General features: G+C 43.9%; 3 protein-coding genes across 8 annotated transcripts in view; 2 read left to right on the top strand and 1 right to left on the bottom strand.

The window, feature by feature from the left end:
- Positions 1-17: 17 nt before the first annotated feature.
- Positions 18-4,423, bottom strand: LOC110489629 (zinc finger protein Xfin). Of its 3 annotated transcripts, XR_005036049.1 has the most exons (3): positions 3,476-4,423; positions 2,743-2,835; positions 18-250 (listed from the first exon to the last, which is right to left on the bottom strand). XR_005036049.1 is itself a non-coding variant. In XM_021562363.2 (2 exons), the coding sequence occupies exons 1-2, from the start codon at positions 3,761-3,763 to the stop codon at positions 1,402-1,404; spliced, it is 1,722 nt and encodes a 573-aa protein (XP_021418038.2). In that variant the 5' UTR covers positions 3,764-4,423; the 3' UTR covers positions 857-1,401. The 3 variants fall into 3 exon arrangements, 2 of the variants coding, with proteins under 2 accessions (XP_021418038.2, XP_021418039.2); XM_021562363.2 differs by lacking the exon at positions 18-250 and having other exon boundaries at positions 857-2,835; XM_021562364.2 differs by lacking the exon at positions 18-250 and having other exon boundaries at positions 857-2,835; positions 3,549-4,423.
- Positions 4,424-4,558: 135 nt separating this feature from the next.
- Positions 4,559-8,785, top strand: LOC110489632 (eukaryotic translation initiation factor 1A, X-chromosomal). The gene is made up of 7 exons (XM_021562366.2): positions 4,559-4,741; positions 5,565-5,648; positions 6,067-6,170; positions 6,380-6,430; positions 7,917-7,998; positions 8,201-8,292; positions 8,469-8,785. Exons 1-7 carry the CDS (start codon positions 4,726-4,728, stop codon positions 8,472-8,474), a joined length of 435 nt encoding a protein of 144 aa, XP_021418041.1. The 5' UTR covers positions 4,559-4,725; the 3' UTR covers positions 8,475-8,785.
- A 4,822-nt stretch (positions 8,786-13,607) lies between these two features.
- Positions 13,608-22,383, top strand: part of map7d2b (MAP7 domain containing 2b) — a 29,800-nt gene continuing 21,024 nt past the window's right edge. For all 4 annotated transcript variants that reach the window (XR_005036047.1, XR_005036048.1, XM_036943773.1 and 1 more), the window contains exons 1-3: positions 13,608-13,858; positions 15,852-15,917; positions 17,698-17,852. Coding sequence is in view for 2 of the 4 variants with exons in the window: in XM_036943773.1 (XP_036799668.1) it covers positions 13,819-13,858; positions 15,852-15,917; positions 17,698-17,852 (261 nt within the window). In the remaining 2 variants the exon portion in view is untranslated. The remainder of the gene's footprint in view (positions 13,859-15,851; positions 15,918-17,697; positions 17,853-22,383) is intronic.

Below are 22,383 nucleotides of genomic sequence, written 5' to 3'. Positions count from 1 at the left end.
TTTCACTGACCAGTAACTACTACAGAAAGGCTTTTTATTCAGACAACATACAGTCAACAGCATAGAGAACAATGCATCAAAGATGTTCTGTAATGGAACCAGTCGACACCAAAAGGCTCCAGGATGACAGGGCTACAGTGGCGTTCCGGTCTAATCTCTATTGGGCAGAGAAAGTTCACTTGGCTTCCGATTGGCCCAGAGAGAGTTCTCTCTTCTTTCCATTGGCCCAGAGAGTTCCTAATGTATACATCTGGCATAAATAGAAATGTACTAGAGTTGGCACTAGGATCATGTACGGGCTAATAATATACTCTACAAACAAATACAAACCCAAATGTTAACTCAGAAACAATTCATTACATTTGCGACTATCACATTTTACGTTAAGCTACTTACATCTAATGTTGTGTAAGACAATTCTCTAAATCTAAATTGATAAAAGGACAATACAAAAGATTGAACTGAATTATCTCTATAATAAATGACAGGTAAATACATACCATGTAGGATATTATGGGGCTTATAAAGGGCTTACAGCGCGTTGAAGACGCATGGCCTTCAAGGTGAAAGTGACAAATACTGTACAAGTGGGCTACAATCTGAAAACCAATAAGAATCCCATTTTTACAAACCTAAACTCTGTAAATGACAGTTAGCTTGAAAGTCATTTCTCCCATTCCATCTGTATCGATAAATCAAACAGCTTCAGAATTAATTTACTGTAACAACCAAGTAGTAGCTGTTCTTTAGTTAGATCATTTGATCCCAGTCTCAGGTTTCTCCTGTACAGACATATTCACTAATAAAGTTACCAAGTCAGTTGTTCATGTCAGAGGAGGGGGGGTGGTTATGGGACAAGTCAGTTGTTCATGTCAGAGGAGGGGGGTGGTTATGGGACAAGTCAGTTGTTCATGTCAGAGGAGGGGGGTGGTTATGGGACAAGTCAGTTGTTCATGTCAGAGGAGGGGGGTGGTTATGGGACAAGTCAGTTGTTCATGTCAGAGGAGGGGGGTGGTTATGGGACAAGTCAGTTGTTCATGTCAGAGGAGGGGGGTGGTTATGGGACAAGTCAGTTGTTCATGTCAGAGGAGGGGGGTGGTTATGGGACAAGTCAGTTGTTCATGTCAGAGGAGGGGGGTGGTTATGGGACAAGTCAGTTGTTCATGTCAGAGGAGGGGGGTGGTTATGGGACAAGTCAGTTGTTCATGTCAGAGGAGGGGGGTGGTTATGGGACAAGTCAGTTGTTCATGTCAGAGGAGGGGGGTGGTTATGGGACAAGTCAGTTGTTCATGTCAGAGGAGGGGGGTGGTTATGGGACAAGTCAGTTGTTCATGTCAGAGGAGGGGGGTGGTTATGGGACAAAGGGGAGGGGTTAAAAACACAACTAGATTGAGATTCTATTTATTTGGTCATAAATTCTTCTTTGATCTCTTGTAGATGGGCGTGGTTATCTTGTAGATGTGCATGGTTGTTTGGTAGAGGGGAGGGACTTTTCTTCAGAGGGGCTGTACTATGATTCCCTGTATTGTCAGGTTTGTTGATTTTCCCAGACTGCTGGTCTAGCTGCTTCTGGTTGCGTCTGAGAGCGTGGTTTTTCAGGTGGACAGTGAGGCCCCTCTGGGTGAGCTGGTAGATGTGACACTCATAGCAGTAGTAAGGAGTCACGGCCACGTGTCTAAACTGATGTGTTAGAAAGATGTCGATCGAGGAGAAGTTTCTTTCACACATCTCACAGCGCGGGACCCTGCCTGGGTGTTCCGTGTTGTAGTGCTTTTTCATTGTGCATTTATTCAGCATCTCCACAGAGCAGAAGGAGCAGCACAACATCACTTTGTGGAGACTGGTGTGACTACGAGAGTGCTTGTCGAGGACTATCTGGTTTCTGTAGTATGTTTTGCAGAGTGGGCAGAAGAATTTCTTATGGCTGGGTTGGTATTTATTCTGATGCTCCCCGACTCCTCTGGCTTTCCGGATAGCATCCAAGTCCTTTTCCTCCTTGTTGTCCTCCTTCACATGGTGGAAGCAAACGTGATTCGTCAGGGAAGCCTTGGATTGGTAGATTTGGGGGCAGAGTGGCACTGGGCAGGCGTATTTCGCATTAGTGCAGCAGCTAGTTTTATGCTCCAGTAACTCGCTTCGGTACTGGAAGGTTTTGCAGCACTGTGGGCAGCGGAACCCTGCCACCCTCTTTTTCCCCTCCACAGTCCGACCTTTCTGTCTCTCCCTCTCTTCCTCCCTCGCCCTCTCTGCAATCATCTTCCATTCGTCTTCCTGGGTTTTCCTCCTCTCTTGCTCATATCTCCACCATTGCGGCCCCGGAAGCTTTCTCCGTTTCCCCTTTTCCCCCCACATCTCTACCGTCCTGCTCTCTCCCCTTTCCTCCATCTGCCATACCTCCTCCCCTACCACATATTCTCTACATTCCTCCTCTGGGTTTGAGTTTTCTATCACAAACACTCCCTCCACCTCACGCGCCGTCACATTCATTTTCTCTTTCCTGTGAAGGTCTGTTACCATGGCATCATAGCCTCCATCCTCTCCTTCATATGGGTGAGTGTGTGAGTATTCCATCCCATACTCTCCTCCATCATCCTTCCTCTCTCCTGTGTGCGAGTCTCCTATTTTCACCACTCTAATCTGGTCATAGCTCTCTGCACTGCTCTCATCCTCCCCAACATCTTCCTTTTTGATTGAACTAAACGACTTGCTGAGTGAACCCAACAAATTGTTCCAGCGATTCACCTGCGAATCCAACTCCCTGTCCACTGGCTCCTCCTTGATGCCGGCCATTTTGCCTTCCACCATCCCAGTCCCCTTCGCCCTCTCAGTGTACACCTGTTAGAGATGAACATGAAGTGTTTCATTTAGAAGCAACATTATTCTATTCAAGTTTTAGTGTTGAAGGTTGTGCTTCATGTACCTCTAACACCCAGAAAGCTCAGATTCACCAGCTCTGCAAGCTATGTCAAAATATGTTCTTTGCTTCGTTAGTTGGTCAGCGTAAAAGCCTATTTGGTGATCAAAGGACGGATTTTGACAATATAAACTTTGCATATCTGCTAAATCGGAGTTTGAATCAGAGCTTCCTGTGTGCGCAGATAGATACTACTAGTTCAGGGCTACACTTGGTTTAATAAACTGTAGGCTAGGCCTGGAAGGCAATTTTAGATAGCTATAAAGTATTTCAAGATCCGCCTATAAGAACTAAAAATATGTTTTTGTTGATGGAGTGAAAAGTTAAAGAAATTAACTAGTTAATTGACGGCAAATGTTTGAAGCAATTGCGCCGCCATCTTCTCTACTAAAACCTTTTCAGTCTATTGTCTTTGATTAATGATCCTATAGCCTAGGCTACTGTTTTTGATTCTATAGCCTAAACAACAGTTTGCCACAATGTTAAATTAAGTTTAATAAAACATGTACAAATAATAATAATAATTGTAGGCTAGCCTCATTGCGCGAATATCATACTCACGGTGTGTTTCCGATAAGCCGATGTTTTATCAGAGGAATAAATCGATGGGATTGCGTCAAGATTTAATATTAACCTCGTGGTGAAACCGAGATCAAGTTCTGTGAAGCACTCTTCAGCAAAGTGGTCGCCACATAAACGGGAAACATCTGGAATTTGCTCTCCCGGGTTGCTTCCATTGATAAACTGTAGCCACCGTTGGCGTCTCTGGGGTTCCTCTGGTAAACTGTAATGAATAATTGCGTCCGATTGATTGGCGCATCCTCTAACAATGCATTTATGGATTTCCATTGCGTTCTTCTCTTTAGCCAGTTATTTTCTAATGAAACTGAGTCACAACTTGAGGTACGTTTTAGCTACAAATGTTGTGTCGTCGCCGAGGTGTGACAGCTGCGTTTGCACACACTGACCCGGACTACCAGTATCTTTGTTATTGCTGTCTGCTATCAGTTAGCACTGTGGCTAAGCTATCTACAGTGTAGAGTAACTAATTTATATCCGCACGTTGACTTTCCACTTTCTCTCTATCTGGCTATGAAGTTCGAACAGTGGCGAATTCAGAAATATCCATGGATATGTGTAAATTCAACCACAATCATATTTTCCAGCTACCAAACTGTTATAATTTATCATGGATTGCTAAAATAGCTAGCAAATTGTTCTTCTTCTGTTTTATTATCAGAAAATGTGCTCTATCGCCACCTACTGTAGTGGAGTGTTTCTACTAGGCTATATTATTTTTATTCGAATGGATCATATAAAATGTATATTTAATCGACAGGTTTTATTATTGTAAACACTTACCCAGTTCCAGCATATGAAAATGTTAAAATATTAGTCAATACGTTCCATATGTTTCCACTGTGTCTGTGGTCCTTGTTTACACTGTGTCTGTGGTCCTTTCCCAAGTAAGTACATTTACAAAGATATTTTCAAATGAATATATGATTTGTGTTATGGTTTGGTGTGTTTGATTTAAATGTGTAATATTGTTGCATTCCGAAACTTAAATGAGAAAGAAAGACAGTAACTAGCTAGCATGGTGTATTGCTGTTTCACATGTGTAAATAAAGCTTTACCATTTTGTATGACATGTCATGCGCATGCGTAAACCGGTGCACAAGTGGTGAATTGGTTTTCCGTGAATTCTTCCGGGAGAAATTGGGCCGTTTTTCTTTCTCATTATTGTTCATATAGCAGTAAGCGCCACCCAATCACCACGGGACGAAGAGAAGATCTGAGCTGTAAAGAATATGCCCAAGAATAAAGGTAAAGTGTTAGAAGCGCCGTCTATTCCCGGATCTTGTCCTGCAGTCTCTGACTACTTCAGTCTCTACACGCAGTGAAAACGTGACACAGTTGAATAGCTAGCTAACATAATGACTAACGGTAACCACCAGCTTCGTAGCATATATTTTCACAAATCTAGGTACGTACAGACTACGTAAATTAAGAGCAGCCAGCTCGCTGTATTGTCGTTCTGACGTTAAATAGTACTGTTAAGGGCGCACATGACCTGTCGTCTTAACTAGCAACTAGTAGAACCCATTCAATCCACAGTCAGTTAGCTACATTTGCCTGAAGGTTTCACGTACTGACTGTAGTTGGCCATATGGCATATCTGCGCTCTATTCCTGTAAAACATTTTCACATGTTGCTGTAACACATCATGTACCTCCTGTAGTTGGACTCCCGAGTGGTGCAGCAGTCTGAGGCACTGCATCTCAGTGCAAGAGGCGTCACTATAGTACCTGGTTCGAATCCAGGCGGCACAATTGAACCAGCATCGTCGGGGGTTTGGCCGGAGTAGACCGTCATTGTAAATAAGAATTTGTTCTTAAATGACTTGCCTAGTTAAATAAAGGTTAGATAGAATAAAAGTTGGTGATGTGGGGTTGACATTGAAACACTATAATAATACAGTATAGGTTAGGTATCTATTGGGTGTGGTACTCTGATTTCATAGTGAAACTCAAAACCTTTACCTTACGTAGCTATAGTAGTTAAATACAGTCTGAGCGAAAGTGTCTGCTAAATGACAAAAATGTGAGTGGTCTGTATGACTTAATTTGTTTATCACTGTCCTCTCCAGGTAAGGGAGGAAAGAATCGTCGACGTGGAAAAAATGAGAACGAGTCAGAGAAGAGAGAGCTGGTGTTCAAAGAGGACGGGCAGGGTGAGGACTCTCTGCCAGGCCTTGTGTGGGTGTAGGCTTCTGTTCCAGCCAAACAGCAACATGGCTGAATCAAGTCTTTGTTGAAGTGCTTTGGCTAGAGCAAAAGCCTGCACGCACACCAGTTCTAGAATTAGAACTGCCAGTCTCTCCCCAGTGTGGAATACCTCAACTGCTCCTAACAATACTCTAGAATGTACAGCTCCCCTTTTCCCAAGTTTCTAGAATGCAGATAAAAATGCAGCCCTGTTTTTAGAGCAGACGTATAACTTCACCCTCAATAGAACACACAAGCATAATGATCAACATGGCCCTGCTCCGTGGGAGCAATGTAACCGTCTCTCCTGTGCTGTAGAGTACACTCAGGTGTTCCCAACTCCTGTGATGTTGTGTATGTTAAGTTCTTCTCTCTTTCCTGCAGAATATGCCCAGGTGATTAAGATGTTGGGTAATGGGAGGTTGGAAGCCATGTGTTTTGACGGAGTTAAGCGGCTCTGCCACATCAGAGGAAAACTCAGGAAAAAGGTAGGAACACACGCCCATTATATTGACACACAAGGAGAAACCCTGAATGATGCAGACTCAATGTTTTTTTTCTTCTTTTCTCCCCACTACGGACTGTCAACCGTGACACAGCATGGGCTGCGGTTGTGTGTTAACGAATTCTTCAGATTGTTATCCATTCATCTGATTTATGTCCTTGTAAAAGAGTTCTTCTGTTGTTTTTCTTTCAGGTGTGGATTAACACGTCAGATATCATCCTGGTGGGACTGAGAGATTACCAGGTGAGATGACCAGCAAGTTTACGACTGCTGCTGCTGTTGTTGTGGGTGACTGTGCATTTGGTTGTCACTTAGGGCTGGGCGATTTATATGGAATTAATTTGATTCATTCAAATGTGTTTTTTAGCACAAAGTGTATCGCAATAATTAAGTTTTGTTTTTATGAGCGTTTATGTCCACTTGTTGTCTTTTTGGTCTTATCTCCTTTGCTCCTTCTGTGCCTGTGTGTACATTCCCACTCATACACAAAGTCCCTGCCACTCACAACAACAACAGATGAAAAATCACTTCTTCCTCTATGACATAACGCTGTTTCAACTCACTGTTTACGTTTGAGGTTTGGTCCAACAGAATGGGTCCTATGGACACTGAAAGACACTGAGACATTATTTGAGTGTCATCGATGAGAACTAAACCTTTCTAACGACACCTTTTTTTTTATCTCTCAACTCATAAAACGTACAGAGAGTTGACCCTACTAAAACAGAAGTAGCCTATCAATGAGCATTGTTTCTGGAAAATAAATGTTAATTCTCTGTGCAACGTGCCACTAGCACAATTACCACCGGCTGTGCTACCTATCTAGTTGTTTTATAAATGTGCAATGAGAATAAAAATACACATTTATATCAGTAATTAGCAACTCATTCTGAGAAATAAGCGTCTTATCCAAGTAGGCTACTTGATTTCAACATCTGAACAAAGTGGACAGGCTAGCATGCTGTTGGAGGCAGACAGGAGGGTGTGTTCATAGGAGTTCAACTGTTCTACCTTGTTAGCTCGCAAATAGATCCAAGTTGTCTAGACTTGAAATATAACGATTATCTGACTAGTCAGTAGCATGTGGGCTTGTGCTTGAGAGATTGTTTATTAGACCTGTGTTACACAGGAGGTTGGTGGGACCTTCACTGGGGAGAAGGTGCTCGTGGTAATGGCTGGAGCAGAAATGGTGTAATGGCATCAAACACATGGTTTCCATCCCAGCCATTATTGTGAGCCTTCCTCCCCTCAGCAGCCCCCTGTGCTGTGTCAATGTTCTATTGTGCCTGATACAAGAGGTTGGACCTTTTATTAGTGGGGATGTGCATGGTTCTGGTTCAATTAGTAACAAAAGGGTATTTTCATTGACTGAGTTGAAAGCCAGATCAGTGATTATTGCTAAAAAAAAGAGCTGGTTAAACTATTTGGATTAAATAATGATATTATTAGTTGGTCTTATGGTTGTGGAAGGCCTATATTTAGCCTAGGTATACTTACACACTCCCTGAATTCATTAGATTATTGCTGACTGTTTTGAATGCAGTTTATTGACCTTTTAATTGTACAACAACGCTTATTCAGAGAACATGTTAAAAAAAACGATATATAAATCGGAAATCGCCCATAGGTTTGGAACAAATAAAGATGATTTTTAGGCCATATCGCTCAGCTTTATTGTTACTGTATCATAAAAGCGTCTTTGAGTTGAGGTTTTTTTCTCCTGCTATAGGACAACAAAGCTGATGTGATCCTGAAGTACAATGCAGACGAGGCCAGGAGTCTGAAGGCCTACGGAGAACTACCGGAGCACGGTGAGTAGTCGCTACGGTAACAGCTAATGGGATTGGAATAGTGGTCATGTAGGAGAAGAGATGAGGAAAGAAAGCTAGAAATTATTGACAGCCCATGATGACTGACTACGATTGGTTTTGTAGATGTTAAATTCATGGGTTGTTTTGTTTGCACATCCTTGTTGTCTCTGACTCCTCCTCTTCCTGTCTCCTCCCCTCTCAGCCAAGATCAATGAGACGGATACCTTCGGTCCCGGGGACGATGAAGACATCCAGTTTGACGACATCGGAGATGATGATGAGGACATTGATGATGTAAGTGCTCAATCAGCATCTTGTATTGCTTTCTGTAGGTTGGAACTGCTGCAATGACAGGATTAACCATCTGGTGACCCTCCATCTGTATCTCTTTCCCCTCCCGCCCCCTCTTTACCCACCTCTCGCCCACCTCCTCTCGCCCCCACTTTCTTTCCTCTGTCATTATTCTCCAGATCTAAGGACCTTCTAGGGGAAGGTGTAATTTTTACCATCTGCTCTGAAAATCAGCACAGGACTTCGATACTTCTCTACTGGAATCACTGTACCCTCTGCCCACATTTGTGGCTGTGTTACCTATTGACGACCCCGCCCACACAACATATTTCAAGGGCGTTCAGCCCTCCCACTAACTCATTGATAACATGACTGCAGCTGCTCGCAATTTCTTGCGGTGTCTTTTTATAATGTATTTATATCGATTTCATGCGGAGTGGAATTTACTTACAAGTATAGAATCTCTAGATTTGCAATAAAAATATGAACCATTTTATGTTTTGTCCTGCGTTCTGAATCATAGTTGATAGTTAGCAACGCTCTTTATATTAGTTAGGATTAGATATGTTTATTGATTATGTAAAACTGATTCCTCCTGAAGATGCCTCTGTTTTTCAACAGTCTATTTTTCTTTTGTTTCCCCATGTGTATTTTGTCTGTTGGTTTTATGTTTTGATCAACTCCCGGAGGGGTGTGTCACAAAGCATCACCACGTTCAAGGACGTTGGGCCCACCTTTTGAAAAACATTCAGATATAGCTACTACTTTTGATTTATTTCCTAAAATAATCTAGAAAATTTAATATTTGTCAATTATACCAATGTCCATTTCATGTTATTTCAGAATATTTAGGAATGTTAATTGGCTTTTTCTACTTGTTCCTGCTTTGTGACGCCCCCCCCCCCCCCCAGCTGCGGTTTAGAGACCGCTGAGTTCTGTCAGAGGTAATGGCTACCTCCTAACTACCCTGGTGGTCCAGTCTGCTGCTGTAATGGCTACCTCCTAACTACCCTGGTGGTCCAGTCTGCTGCTGTAATGGCTACCTCCTAACTACCCTGGTGGTCCAGTCTGCTGCTGTAATGGCTACCTCCTAACTACCCTGGTGGTCCAGTCTGCTGCTGTAATGGCTACCTCCTAACTACCCTGGTGGTCCAGTCTGCTGCTGTAATGGTTACCTCCTAACTACCCTGGTGGTCCAGTCTGCTGCTGTAATGGTTACCTCCTAACTACCCTGGTGGTCCAGTCTGCTGCTGTAATGGTTACCTCCTAACTACCCTGGTGGTCCAGTCTGCTGCTGTAATGGTTACCTCCTAACTACCCTGGTGGTCCAGTCTGCTGCTGTAATGGCTACCTCCTAACTACCCTGGTGGTCCAGTCTGCTGCTGTAATGGCTACCTCCTAACTACCCTGGTGGTCCAGTCTGCTGCTGTAATGGCTACCTCCTAACTACCCTGGTGGTCCAGTCTGCTGCTGTAATGGCTACCTCCTAACTACCCTGGTGGTCCAGTCTGCTGCTGTAATGGCTACCTCCTAACTACCCTGGTGGTCCAGTCTGCTGCTGTAATGGCTACCTCCTAACTACCCTGGTGGTCCAGTCTGCTGCTGTAATGGCTACCTCCTAACTACCCTGGTGGTCCAGTCTGCTGCTGTAATGGCTACCTCCTAACTACCCTGGTGGTCCAGTCTGCTGCTGTAATGGCTACCTCCTAACTACCCTGGTGGTCCAGTCTGCTGCTGTAATGGCTACCTCCTAACTACCCTGGTGGTCCAGTCTGCTGCTGTAATGGCTACCTCCTAACTACCCTGGTGGTCCAGTCTGCTGCTGTAATGGTTACCTCCTAACTACCCTGGTGGTCCAGTCTGCTGCTGTAATGGCTACCTCCTAACTACCCTGGTGGTCCAGTCTGCTGCTGTAATGGTTACCTCCTAACTACCCTGGTGGTCCAGTCTGCTGCTGTAATGGCTACCTCCTAACTACCCTGGTGGTCCAGTCTGCTGCTGTAATGGTTACCTCCTAACTACCCTGGTGGTCCAGTCTGCTGCTGTAATGGCTACCTCCTAACTACCCTGGTGGTCCAGTCTGCTGCTGTTATGGTTACCTCCTAACTACCCTGGTGGTCCAGTCTGCTGCTGTAATGGCTACCTCCTAACTACCCTGGTGGTCCAGTCTGCTGCTGTAATGGTTACCTCCTAACTACCCTGGTGGTCCAGTCTGCTGCTGTAATGGCTACCTCCTAACTACCCTGGTGGTCCAGTCTGCTGCTGCTGGAGTCAAACCCTCTGTTTCCTCACTGTCATCCCAAAGATGTCATGTGCTGCTTGGCATCTACAGAGGAGTTGGCTGCAGCTCATACACAATGGGACCAGGCTAGCTAAATATCACTGAACTGTGTCTTTAACACCATAGACAGCGCCTGAGCTACTATGATGTAATAAGGCTGATTTTTATAGTGATTTCCAATAAAGAATTTAATTCCATGGACTTTTTGACATTACAGTGACATTACAGTGAGCAACACTGTTACATTGGTGCCGTGACCCGGATCACTGGTTGCTGCAGAAAAGGAGGTCAAAAGGGGAGTGAGTGTAACCGGTGTGAAATGGCTAGCTAATGGGGTGTGCGCTAATAGCGTTTCAATTGGTGACGTCACTCGCTCTGAGACCTTTCTTCTTTGAGAAAGACTGTAGCCTGTGCTTGTATGTATCAACCACTAGGTGGTGCCACTGACCTACAGCTCAACCTCATCCACAGGGTTGTTGGTGGTGAGCATTAATATCGTTATGTTGAAGCCTTTTTTTGTAACTCCAGTAATACAAAGCTATTGCAATACTAATATTTTTTCTGCATCGAATGTTATTGGTCTTTATGTTTGTGTGTAAATGAATGTCAGCGTGAGGATGACACCAGCAGGAAAGAACAGGAGAGGGACATACCCTTTACACATTACTGACCAAAACTGAGTGGAGCTGTACTGGGTTGGTGACCTGTAGTTTTTATTTTATTGCCTCCTCATATTATCACTGCTTCTGAAATGTAGCCTGAACAGACACCCTTTATAAGCAGGGCAGATGTCTTGTTTCTATGTCCAGGGCAACGTAAAGGTTAGTTCCTTTAGAACATGCAGTATCTGACACGCGCATGTGTGAACTGTTATTTGGCACCGCTGTTCTGCATAATACACCCCCACGAGGCCCAGTGTTATCAGATCACTGCACGTGCCATGTACAACGAAGGTCTGGTGCAGCACATTCTCTGCAAACGCTCACAGTAGTCAACCTTATTAAAATGTGTGCGTTTTCATTAGCCTAAATAATGTGCCTATAAACGCTCACTAGGGAGATATTTGGAGCTGGGTGAAAAGGGAGAGAGGGATGAGAGATGTTCTCTGTCCTGCCATGGTGTAACTGCTGTGAAATAGTTAGCTAGTTAGCGAGGTGTGCGCTAACAGCATTTCAGTCGGTGATGTCACTTGCTCTGAGACCTTGAAGTAGTTGTTTCCCTTGCTCTGCAAGGGCTGCGGCTTTTGTGGAGCGACAGGTAACGAAGCTTCGTGGGAGGCAGTTAATGTGCAGAGGATCCCTGGTTTGAGCCCAGGTAGGGGCGAGGAGAGGGACGGAAGCAACACTGTTACATTGGTGCCGTGACCCGGATCACTGGTTGCTGCAGAAAAGGAGGTCAAAAGGGGAGTGAGTGTAACCGGTGTGAAATGGCTAGCTAAAGGGGTGCGCGCTAATAGCGTTTCAATTGGTGACGTCACTCGCTCTGAGACCTTGAAGTAGTTGTTTCCGTTGCTCAGCAAGGGCCGTGGCTTTTTTGGAGTGATGGGTAACGATGCTTCGTGGGAAGCAGTTGTTTATGTGTGCAGAAGGTCCCTAGTTGGAGCCCAGGTAGGGGTGAGGAGAGGGACGGAAGCAGTTGTTTATGTGTGCAAAGGGTCCCTAGTTGGAGCCCATGTAGGGGTGAGGAGAGGGACGGAAGCAACACAGTTACAATGGCTTGGAGAGAGAACCAATGGAGAAAAGATGGGATAAATGGATTTCTGCATGAAACAGAGATCTGAAAGAGGCTGTAAATTGCATTTGAATTAATCCCACCCCAGAAATTGGCTTCAGGAATTATTATGCTTTCTTGTCATTCATTCTGTGGGCCGCATCATGACTAAACAACTACATGGGGGACTATACCAGCCAGCCTGTGTAATGTAATATCAAATCAAAGTATAAAAACATGTTTCATTTTGAGCACGTTTTGGCAACCATCAAACAGCTCCATAAATATTGTCATGGAGCCAAACTGCAGCAACAGCTGTTCCAGGTATAACCATGCATGTGGCCCCTATGTGCCTCTAGCCCTACTCTGGGGAAGCTTCTATCTTCTCAGTGGGTTTCAAACCTTTTATGCTGTCCATTATGGGAGTACTTTCCCCTGACATCTTTATCATAGACCCCGCTGCTGATTCTCTGACTATTGGTTGCTGTTATTCACTGTTCCCTCTACTCTATTTTTAGTCTATGAATTATCCAATCGGGTTCTGCGTGTGTGGGAGAGACGTGAGAGACAGACCACTGAACCGACGTGTGGACTCTATTTGATGTAAATAATGACGTAATATAGAGCCCTCTGGCACGTATGTTGGTATGTGACTTAAACCATACAGATATGGATTAAACTGTCTCATTAGAAATAATACTTTTCTCTTTTAAATGGCCAAATGTATCAGATGGATTGACTTTGATTATCGTCGAAGACACTCGCATTAATTTCCCCTGTCGCTTTCTCTCTCTCGCTCTCTCTTTCTCTCTCTCGCACTTGCTCTCTTTCTCTCTCTCTATTTCTCTCTCTCGCTCTCTCTTTCTCTCTCTCGCACTCGCTCTCTTTCTCTCTCTCTCTCTCTATTTCTCTCTCTCGCTCTCTCTGTTTCTCTCTCTCTGTTTCTCTCTCTCTCTGTTTCTCTCTTTCTGTTTCTCTCTCTCTCTCTCTCTGTTTCTCTCTCTCGCACTCGCTCTCTTTCTCTCTCTCTCTCTCTCTGTTTCTCTCTCTCCTCTGTTTCTCTCTCTCTCTCTCTGTTTCTCTCTCTCTCGCTCTCTCTGTTTCTCTCTCTCTCTCTGTTTCTCTCTCTCTCTCTCTCTCTCTCTCTGTTTCTCTCTCTCTGTTTCTCTCTCTCTCTCTCTCTCTCTCGCTCTCTCTGTTTCTCTCTCTGTTTCTCTCTCTCTCTCTCTGTTTGTTTCTCTCTCTCTCTCTCTGTTTCTCTCTCTCTCTCTCTCTCTCTGTTTCTCTCTCTGTTTCTCTCTCTCTATTTCTCTCTCTGTTTCTCTCTCTCTCTCTCTCTGTTTCTCTCTCTCTGTTTCTCTCTCTCTCTGTTTCTCTCTCTCTCTTCCTGGCATCACTCCACTCTGTTTCACTCTCTCTCTCTGTTTCTCTGGTATTTCTATCTCGGTTCTGCCGCAGTCGTGTTCAGGCTGGTTTGATTTGTTGCTGCTGTTGAATCGGGAGTCAGACACACAGGTACAGAAGTGGTGGGAACAGAGATGACCACAGTCAAACCAGGCGCTGGGCACCAGGTGACAGGTGAGATGATGATGATGTGCTCAGGATTTACTGGCGGTTGTTTTGATTGGATGATGGTACTAGGCTTGTGATAAGGATATTGTTAGGGGATTGTGTTTTTTGCTCTATTTAATTGTTCTTTCGATTAAATGAAATGTTTCCGTATTGATTAATGAACGGGCATGTTTGTATTATAGGGAATGTTACTATAACTCACCTGACTCAGTGAGTGTTAGCAGATTTGTTCATCTCAAGATGAAGAAACCATCTTATTTAACATAAGTTGTGTTTATACCCATGGGGCAGATCTGACTGCATATATTTACATAAATGTACATATCTTATGACAGTAAAGAACACCTGCTTCTTGCTGTGTGCATATCGCGTGTATATACACTGAGAATACAAAACATTACGAACACCCCCTTGTAAATAGTCCGGTGGTCATTTGATTAGTTGTTCAGTCTTATGTCTTGGGGATAGAAGCTGTGGTTAGGATTAGGGGTTAAGAGTTTCGGGTTAGGGGTTAGGATTAGGGGTTAAGAGTTTCGGGTTAGGAGTTAGGATTAGGGTTAAGAGTTTTGGATAGGGATTAGATTTTTGGGTTAGGGTTAGGATTAGGGTTAAGAGTTTTGGATAGGGATTAGATTTTTGGGTTAGGGGTTAGAGTTTTGGGTTAGGGTTTTGGGTTATGGCTAGGGGTTAGAGTTTTAGGTTAGGGGTTAGAGTTTTAGGTTAGGGTTTTGGGTTATGGCTAGGGGTTAGAGTTTTGAGTTAGGGTTATGGTTAGAGTTTTGGGTTAGGGTTTTGGGTTATGGTTAGGGGTTAGAGTTTTGGGTTAGGGGTTAGAGTTTTGGGTTAGGGTTTTGGGTTATGGTTAGGGGTAGAGTTTTGGGTTATGGCTAGGGGTTAGAGTTTTGGGTTAGGGTTTTGGGTTATGGTTAGGGGTTAGAGTTTTGGGTTAGGGGTTAGAGTTTTGGGTTAGGGTTTTGGGTTATGGTTAGGGGTTAGAGTTTTGGGTTAGGGTTATGGCTAGGGGTTAGAGTTTTGGGTTCGGGTTTTGGGTTATGGTTAGGGGTTAGAGTTTTGGGTTAGGGCTAGGGGTTAGAGTTTTGGGTTAGGGCTAGGGGTTAGAGTTTTGGGTTAGGGTTAGAGTTTTGGGTTAGGGGTTAAGGAAAATAGGATTTTATGGGTTAGGGTTAGGAATCAATTATCCCACAAGGATAGTAAAACAGACGTGTGTTTGAGCATAGACATGATCCTGCTGCACCTCGTTGTAGTGCTGTTTCTGTCTATTGACAGTCTGCCAGACAGACAACCATAAACCACACGATACCCACTGTCCTCTAGCTAAATGGATGGATGACCTCCAGGTCACCTGGATGATGTAAATCTCTCCCCCTCACATACAGACTGGGTCAGGTGTCATCTGGGCCGGGGATATAGTGTCTGGCCGACCGGAAATCAAACATTGAAATAGAATTCTATGGAATCCAACCTGCGTGTGTCAAGATTGACTGTGTGAGCCCACTGTGCTAAAGTTTAACGTTCAGTTCTGGCAGCTGTGTGTGACTGACTCTACCCTCCAATCAGCAGTCATGACATCGCCCACCATCACTGGGACAAGACCACACACCAATGGGCATGTGTCCCCTTCTCGTCTGTCGTCCAATCACAACAGACCGGCGGTTTTACGTATTTTAATGACCTTCCAGTGTATCTGTATGGGCTAGATTCATGAACCAGATTTAAGTTTACTCCTGGACTAAAAAGCATGTATGTGCTTAATTGGGGTTTGAGTAGCTTTCTCCAAGAAGGGCTGAATATCTACTGTGGATCCAGTTGTTCATTGAATGTGTCTTAGTACTGGTACAATCAGCGGTGCACTTCAACCTCTCCAATGTTTTTCTAGCAGTATGAAACACGTGATGTTCTGTGAGTTTCCCTTCTGTTCGTAATTGCCCCTCTATATGCTCACTGACTGTCTCTCTTCTCTCTTCTTCGTGTGTGTAAGGGTCACCGCGGATGGACAAAGTGCAGCTTGTGAGAGGGAGGAGAGAGGAGAGAGAGAAGAGTCATGGTATGAATCACTGCTTCCAAACTGAACTGACTGGATGGCTCGGTCATCTGTTGTGGTGACAAACACTCAAACACACCATGTTTGTTTTACTATCCTTGTTAAGACCAAACAATTGATTCCCATTCAAAATCCTATTTTCCCTAACTCCTAAACCTAACCCTTAACCTAACCCTTAACCTAACCCTAACTCCTAAACCTAACCCTAACCTAACCCTAACTCCTAACCCTAAACCTAACCCTAACCTAACCCTAAACCTAACCCTAACCCTAACTCCTAACCCTAACCCTAACCTAACCTAACCTAACCCTAACCTAACCCTCTAACCCTAACCCAACCCTAACCCTAACCCTAACCCTAAACTAACCCTAACCCCTAACCCTAACTCCTAAACCTAAACCTAACCCTAAACCTAACCCTAACCTAACCCTAAACCTAACCCTAACCCTCTAACCCTAACCTAACCCTCTAACCCTAACCCAACCCTAACCCTAAACCTAACCCTAACCTAACCCTCTAACCCTAACCCAACCCTAACCCTAAACCTAACCCTAACCCTAACCCTAACTCCTAACTCCTAACTCCTAACCCTAACCCTAAACCTAACCTAACCCTTACCCTTACCCTAACCCTAACCTAACCCTAACCCTAACCTAACCTAACCTAACCTTAACTCCTAACTCCTAACTCCTAACTCTAACCTTACCCTAACCCTAACCCTAATTCTAACCCTAACCTAACCCTAACCTAACCCTAACCCTAATTCTAACCCTAAACCAGTGGTGCGTGGATAAGATCACAATCATTGGGAAGCCAAGACATTTTCGAACCACTGAACAACTATTGATTTAGAACCACAGAGTTACAGGAGCTGCCTCCACTATTCCAGCATCATTTCAACATCATCAAATCACCTCTGCTTAGTCTAATACAGTGACAACTCAAATATACCAAAAACAACTAGCTAGCCCCCGGGGAACAACAACACAAGGATATGCAACAATTCAAGTTGTGTCTGTCAATAACGTATGCTCTCAATACGATGTGATATGTGTGATGCCAGAATCCAAGCTGGTTTCCCTTGACACTTTTTTTTTTTGGTGTGCCAGGACCATTCACAGTTGAGCTTGCTCAGTTTAGCTCAAAGCTGATTGGCTATTATTTTATACTTTTTTTGTTGAGGCCAAATGCTCGCTCGCTTCCCTTGCATTCAATGCTACCGGCGGCAACAATGTCATACTTTTATTTTTTTGTAATTTTTTGTAATTTTTTTTTTCTTTAACAATGTCATACTTGTTTGGACCAGACAGCATCAGATAAATGGCCTACACTGTTTCGCTCGCTTTCTCCTGTGAGATTCAGCCTCTTGGCTGAAACATAGAGGGAATAAAGAATTTTTGTTTTTTCCTGGAAAATCTTTGAGGAAGCCCGGCTTCCCTTGGCAACCATGAATACATGCCACTGCCCTTAACCTAACCCCTAAGTCTAAACCTAACCCCTAAGTCTAATTCTAAACCTAACCCCTATGTCTAAACCTAACCCTAAACCTAACCCCTAAGTCTAAACCTAACCCCTAAGTCTAATTCTAACCCTAAACCTAACCCCTAAGTCTAATTCTAAACCTAACCCCTAAGTCTAAACCTAACCCTAAACCTAACCCCTAAGTCTAATTCTAAACCTAACCCCTAAGTCTAATTCTAACCCTAAACCTAACCCCTAAGTCTAAACCTAACCCCTAAGTCTAAACCTAACCCCTAAGTGTGTGTGTGTGTGTATACCTAGAGGAGTTTTTGCGTGATAAAGAGCAACGTGTACGGCAGCAGCTGGAGCGTTGTGCAGACGAACGAGGGAGGAAGATGGAAGAGCAGAAAAGAAGGGAGAAGCAGAGGAGGGCATCAGTGGAGGAGAGGAGACAACAACAGGACGAGGAGGAGAAGGTCAGAGGTCAAACTACTATGCTCCCTCCATAGAATTAGGAATTTGAATACTACAATGGACAGGAACATTCTTTTGACAGTATAAAGGTCAGGGAGTTGGTCAACCATGGTCAGCCTGTACTGTGATAAGATATTGTGTAAAACAATGAATTTGAAGAATGTATCTGCACTATTATAGCTAGCCAGACAGTTTTAGAGGAATGATTCCATAAATGTGTCAAATTACAGTGGGGCAAAAAAGTATTTAGTCAGCCACCAATTGTGCAAGTTCTCCCACTTAAAAAGATGAGAGAGGCCTGTCATTTTCATCATAGGTACACTTAAACTATGACAGACAAAATGAGAAAATAAATCCAGAAAATCACATTGTAGGATTATTAATGAATTTATTTGCAAATTATGGTGGGAAAAAAGTATTTGGTCAATAACAAAAGTTTATCTCAATACTTTGTTATATACCCTTTGTTGGCAATGACAGAGGTCAAACGTTGTCTGTAAGTCTTCATAAGGTTTTCACACACTGTTGCTGGTATTTTGGCCCATTCCTCCATGCAGATCTCCTCTAGAGCAGTGATGTTTTGGGGCTGTTGCTGGGCAACACAAACTTTCAACTCCCTCCAAAGATTTTCTATGGGGTTGAGATCTGGCTAGGCCACTCCAGGACCTTGAAATGCTAATTACGAAGCCACTCCTTCGTTGCCCGGGCGGTGTGTTTGGGATCATTGTCATGCTGAAAGACCCAGCCACGTTTCATCTTCAATGCCCTTGCTGATGGAAGGAGGTTTTCACTCAAGATCTCACGATACATGGCCCCATTCATTCTTTCCTTTACACGGATCAGTCGTCCTGGTCCCTTTGCAGAAAAACAGCCCCAAAGCATGATGTTTCCACACCCATGCTTCACAGTAGGTATGGTGTTCTTTGGATGCAACTCAGCATTCTTTGTCCTCCAAACACGACGAGTTGAGTTTTTACCAAAAAGTTCTATTTTGGTTTCATCTGACCATATGACATTCTCCCAGTCTTCTTCTGGTCATTCAAATGCTCTCTAGCAAACTTCAGACCGGCCTGGACATGTACTGGCTTAAGCAGGGGGACACGTCTGGCACTGCAGGATTTGAGTCCCTGGCGGCGTAGTGTGTTACTGATGGTAGGCTTTGTTACTTTGGTCCCAGCTCTCTGCAGGTCATTCACTAGGTCCCCCCGTGTGGTTCTGGGATTTTTGCTCACCGTTCTTGTGATCATTTTGACCCCACGGGGTGAGATCTTGTGTGGAGCCCCAGATCGAGGGAGATTATCAGTGGTCTTGTATGTCTTCCCTTTCCTAATAATTGCTCCCACAGTTGATTTCTTCAAACCATGCTGCTTACCTATTGCAGATTCAGTCTTCCCAGCCTGGTGCAGGTCTACAATTTTGTTTCTGGTGTCCTTTGACAGCTCTTTGGTCTTGGCCATAGTGGAGTTTGGAGTGTGACTGTTTGAGGTTGTGGACAAGTGCCTTTTATACTGATAACAAGTTCAAACAGGTGCCATTAATACAGGTAACGAGTGGAGGACAGAGGAGCCTCTTAAAGAAGAAGTTACAGGTCTGTGAGAGCCAGAAATCTTGCTTGTTTGTAGGTGACCAAATACTCATTTTACACCATAATTTGAAAATAAATTCATAAAAAATCCTACAATGTGATTTTCTGGAGAAAAAAAATCTCATTTTGTCTGTCATAGTTTAAGTGTACCTATGATGAAAATTACAGGCCTCTCTCATCTTTTTAAGTGTGAGAACTTGCACAATTGGTGGCTGACTAAATACTTTTTTGCCCCACTGTAACTGCCAATATGCCAACATCCCATTCAAACAATGCAGTCACAGCCGTACTCTGGCTGAAACCAGCTGATGATAGGAATCAGACAAGTTGTCAATGCAACTGATACTGTATCATAATATAACTCACAGCTTTCCAAGAAAACAAACAAGGAGACATTTATGGTCTGTTTACATATATTTTAGAGGTTATTTATACAGAACATTTGTATGAACCCTATTTTTTATTATATGAGAATATTTTAGGTTGACAATAATTCTATTACACAATCACTGATATCACATACTTACATTTTTCTGCATAAGTAAAATCAGGAAATTAACCACTTATGCCTCTACTGCCATTCATTCCAATTAGTCTGGTTTGGATCTCTCCCTGACCAAAATAGCTGCAACCATCATAACATTCTGGAACTTTCAGGGTTTGTGTCAAAGCCCCTCTAGTAATTTAACAGGATCTCTGTGGTTCTCTTCTGCTCCCTCTGGCTCTCTTCTTGTCCTTTCCTCAAACACTCCTTGTTTTTTTGTTAATTCTTTCCAATGTGTCAAGTAATTATCTTTTTGTTTTCTCATGATTTGGTTGGGTCTAATTGTGCTGTTGTCCTGGGGCTCTGTAGGGTGTGTTTGTGCTTGTGAACAGAGCCCCAGGACCAGCTTGCTTAGGCGACTCTTCTCCAGGTTCATCTCTCTGTAGGGATGGCTTTGTTATGGAAGGTTTGGGAATCGCTTCCTTTTAGGTGGTTATAGAATTTAACGGCTCTTTTCTGGATTTTGATAATTAGTGGGTATCGGCCTAATTCTGCTCTGCATGCATTATTTGGTGTTCTACGTTGTACACGGAGGATATTTTTGCACCCTTTTTGGGTTGGAGGGTTTTTATTTTGTCCTGTAACTCATTTAATGTAATTGGAGAATCCAGTGGGTTCGGGTCGTCTTTAATAGTTGATTGTAAGATCTGTATTTGATCATGTATATGTTTTTGCTCTTTATTCTTTGTTATTTGTTATAGAGCCAAAAAGATTGGAGAAGTGGTTTACCCACACATCTCCATTTTGGATAGATAATTCTTCGTGTTGTTGTTTGTTTAGTGTTTTCCAATTTTCCCAGAAGTGGTTAGAGTCTATGGATTCTTCAATTACATTGAGCTGATTTCTGACATGCTGTTCCTTCTTTTTCCGTAGTGTATTTCTGTATTGTTTTAGTGATTCACCATAGTGAAGGCGTAGACTCAGGTTTTCCGGGTCTCTATGTTTTTGGTTGGACAGGTTTCTCAATTTCTTTCTTAGATTTTTGCATTCTTCATCAAACCATTTGTCATTGTTGTTCATTTTCTTCGGTTTTCTATTTGAGATTTTTAGATTTGATAGGGAAGCTGAGAGGTCAAATATACTGTTAATATTTTCTACTGCCAAGTTTACACCTTCACTATTACAGTGGAACGTTTTACCCAGGAAATTGTCTAAAAGGGCTTGACTGACTGTGAACGCTCTGAGAGACTCTGGGTTGAGGTCAGTGATAAAGTAGTCTACAGTACTACTGCCAAGAGATGAGCTATAGGTGTACCTACCATAGGAGTCCCCTCGAAGCCTACCGTTGACTATGTACATCCCCAGCGTGCGACAGAGCTGCAGGAGTTGTGACCCGTTTTTGTTGGTTATGTTGTCATAGTTGTGCCTAGGGGGGCATATGTGGAAGGGAATGCTGTCACCTCCAGGCAGGTGTTTGTCCCCCTGTGTGCTGAGGGTGTCAGGTTCTTGTCCGGTTCTGGCATTTAGGTCGCCACAGACTAGTACATGTCCCTGGGCCTGGAAATGATTGATTTCCCCCTCCAGGATGGAGAAGCTGTCTTCATTAAAATATGGGGATTCTAGTGGAGGGATATAGGTAGCACACAGGAGGACATTTTTCTCTGTTAGGATCATTTCCTTTTGAATTTCTAGCCAAATGTAGAATGTTCCTGTTTTGATTAATTTAATAGAGTGAGTTAGGTCTGCTCTATATCAGATTAGCATACCCCCTGAGTACCTTCCCTGTTTCACAACTGGTAGTTTGGTGGATGGGACTACCAGCTCTCTGTAACCTAGAGGGCAACCAGTGGGTCTGTCTCCTCTATACCAGGTTTCTTGCAGGATGACAATGTCTGTATTACCGATTTCTTTGGTGAAGTCCGGGTTTCTGCTCTTTAGGCCAAAGGCAGATGACCGCAGGCCTTGGATATTCCAGGATGAGATAGTGAAGGCTTGTGTTCCATAAAGTGTCCAATGTTGTTGGTCGTGGTTTGGCGTCAGGCCAGTAAGTGTGAGCAGAGCCTGCTGAGCATCTGGTACATGCCATTGGCTTGGGCGAGTGTGAGAGTGGGGGTTGGGACTGTTTGCCCGCTCACTACCTGGGCGTATGTGTGGCTTCCATGTTGAGGCCCTCTTTGCGGGGGTGGGGTGCATGGGGTGGGCAGGAGTGTCATAGGTCTGATCTGAGGGGGCCTAAATGGGGTGTGGGCACGGTTGACGTGGGGGGTGTTGATTGGTTGGGGTGGGGGTGTGGATGTGTCTGAGTGTGCTGTGGTCTGGATGTAATTCCTCTTGGCGTGGGTCCTCTATGTGTAGGTCCGGGGGGGGGGGGGGGGGGGGGGGGGGGGGGGGGGGGTCCTGCAGGTCTGGGAGGGTGTCTCGCTGGTCTGGGTGGGGTGTCTAATGATCTGTTGCTCCTGTGTGA

The sequence above is a fragment of the Oncorhynchus mykiss genome, chromosome 15 (assembly GCF_013265735.2).
Source record: "Oncorhynchus mykiss isolate Arlee chromosome 15, USDA_OmykA_1.1, whole genome shotgun sequence".
Classification (NCBI taxonomy): domain Eukaryota; kingdom Metazoa; phylum Chordata; class Actinopteri; order Salmoniformes; family Salmonidae; genus Oncorhynchus; species Oncorhynchus mykiss.
Note: the sequence above shows the minus strand (reverse complement) of the source record. Positions and strands in the feature narration are given on the sequence as shown.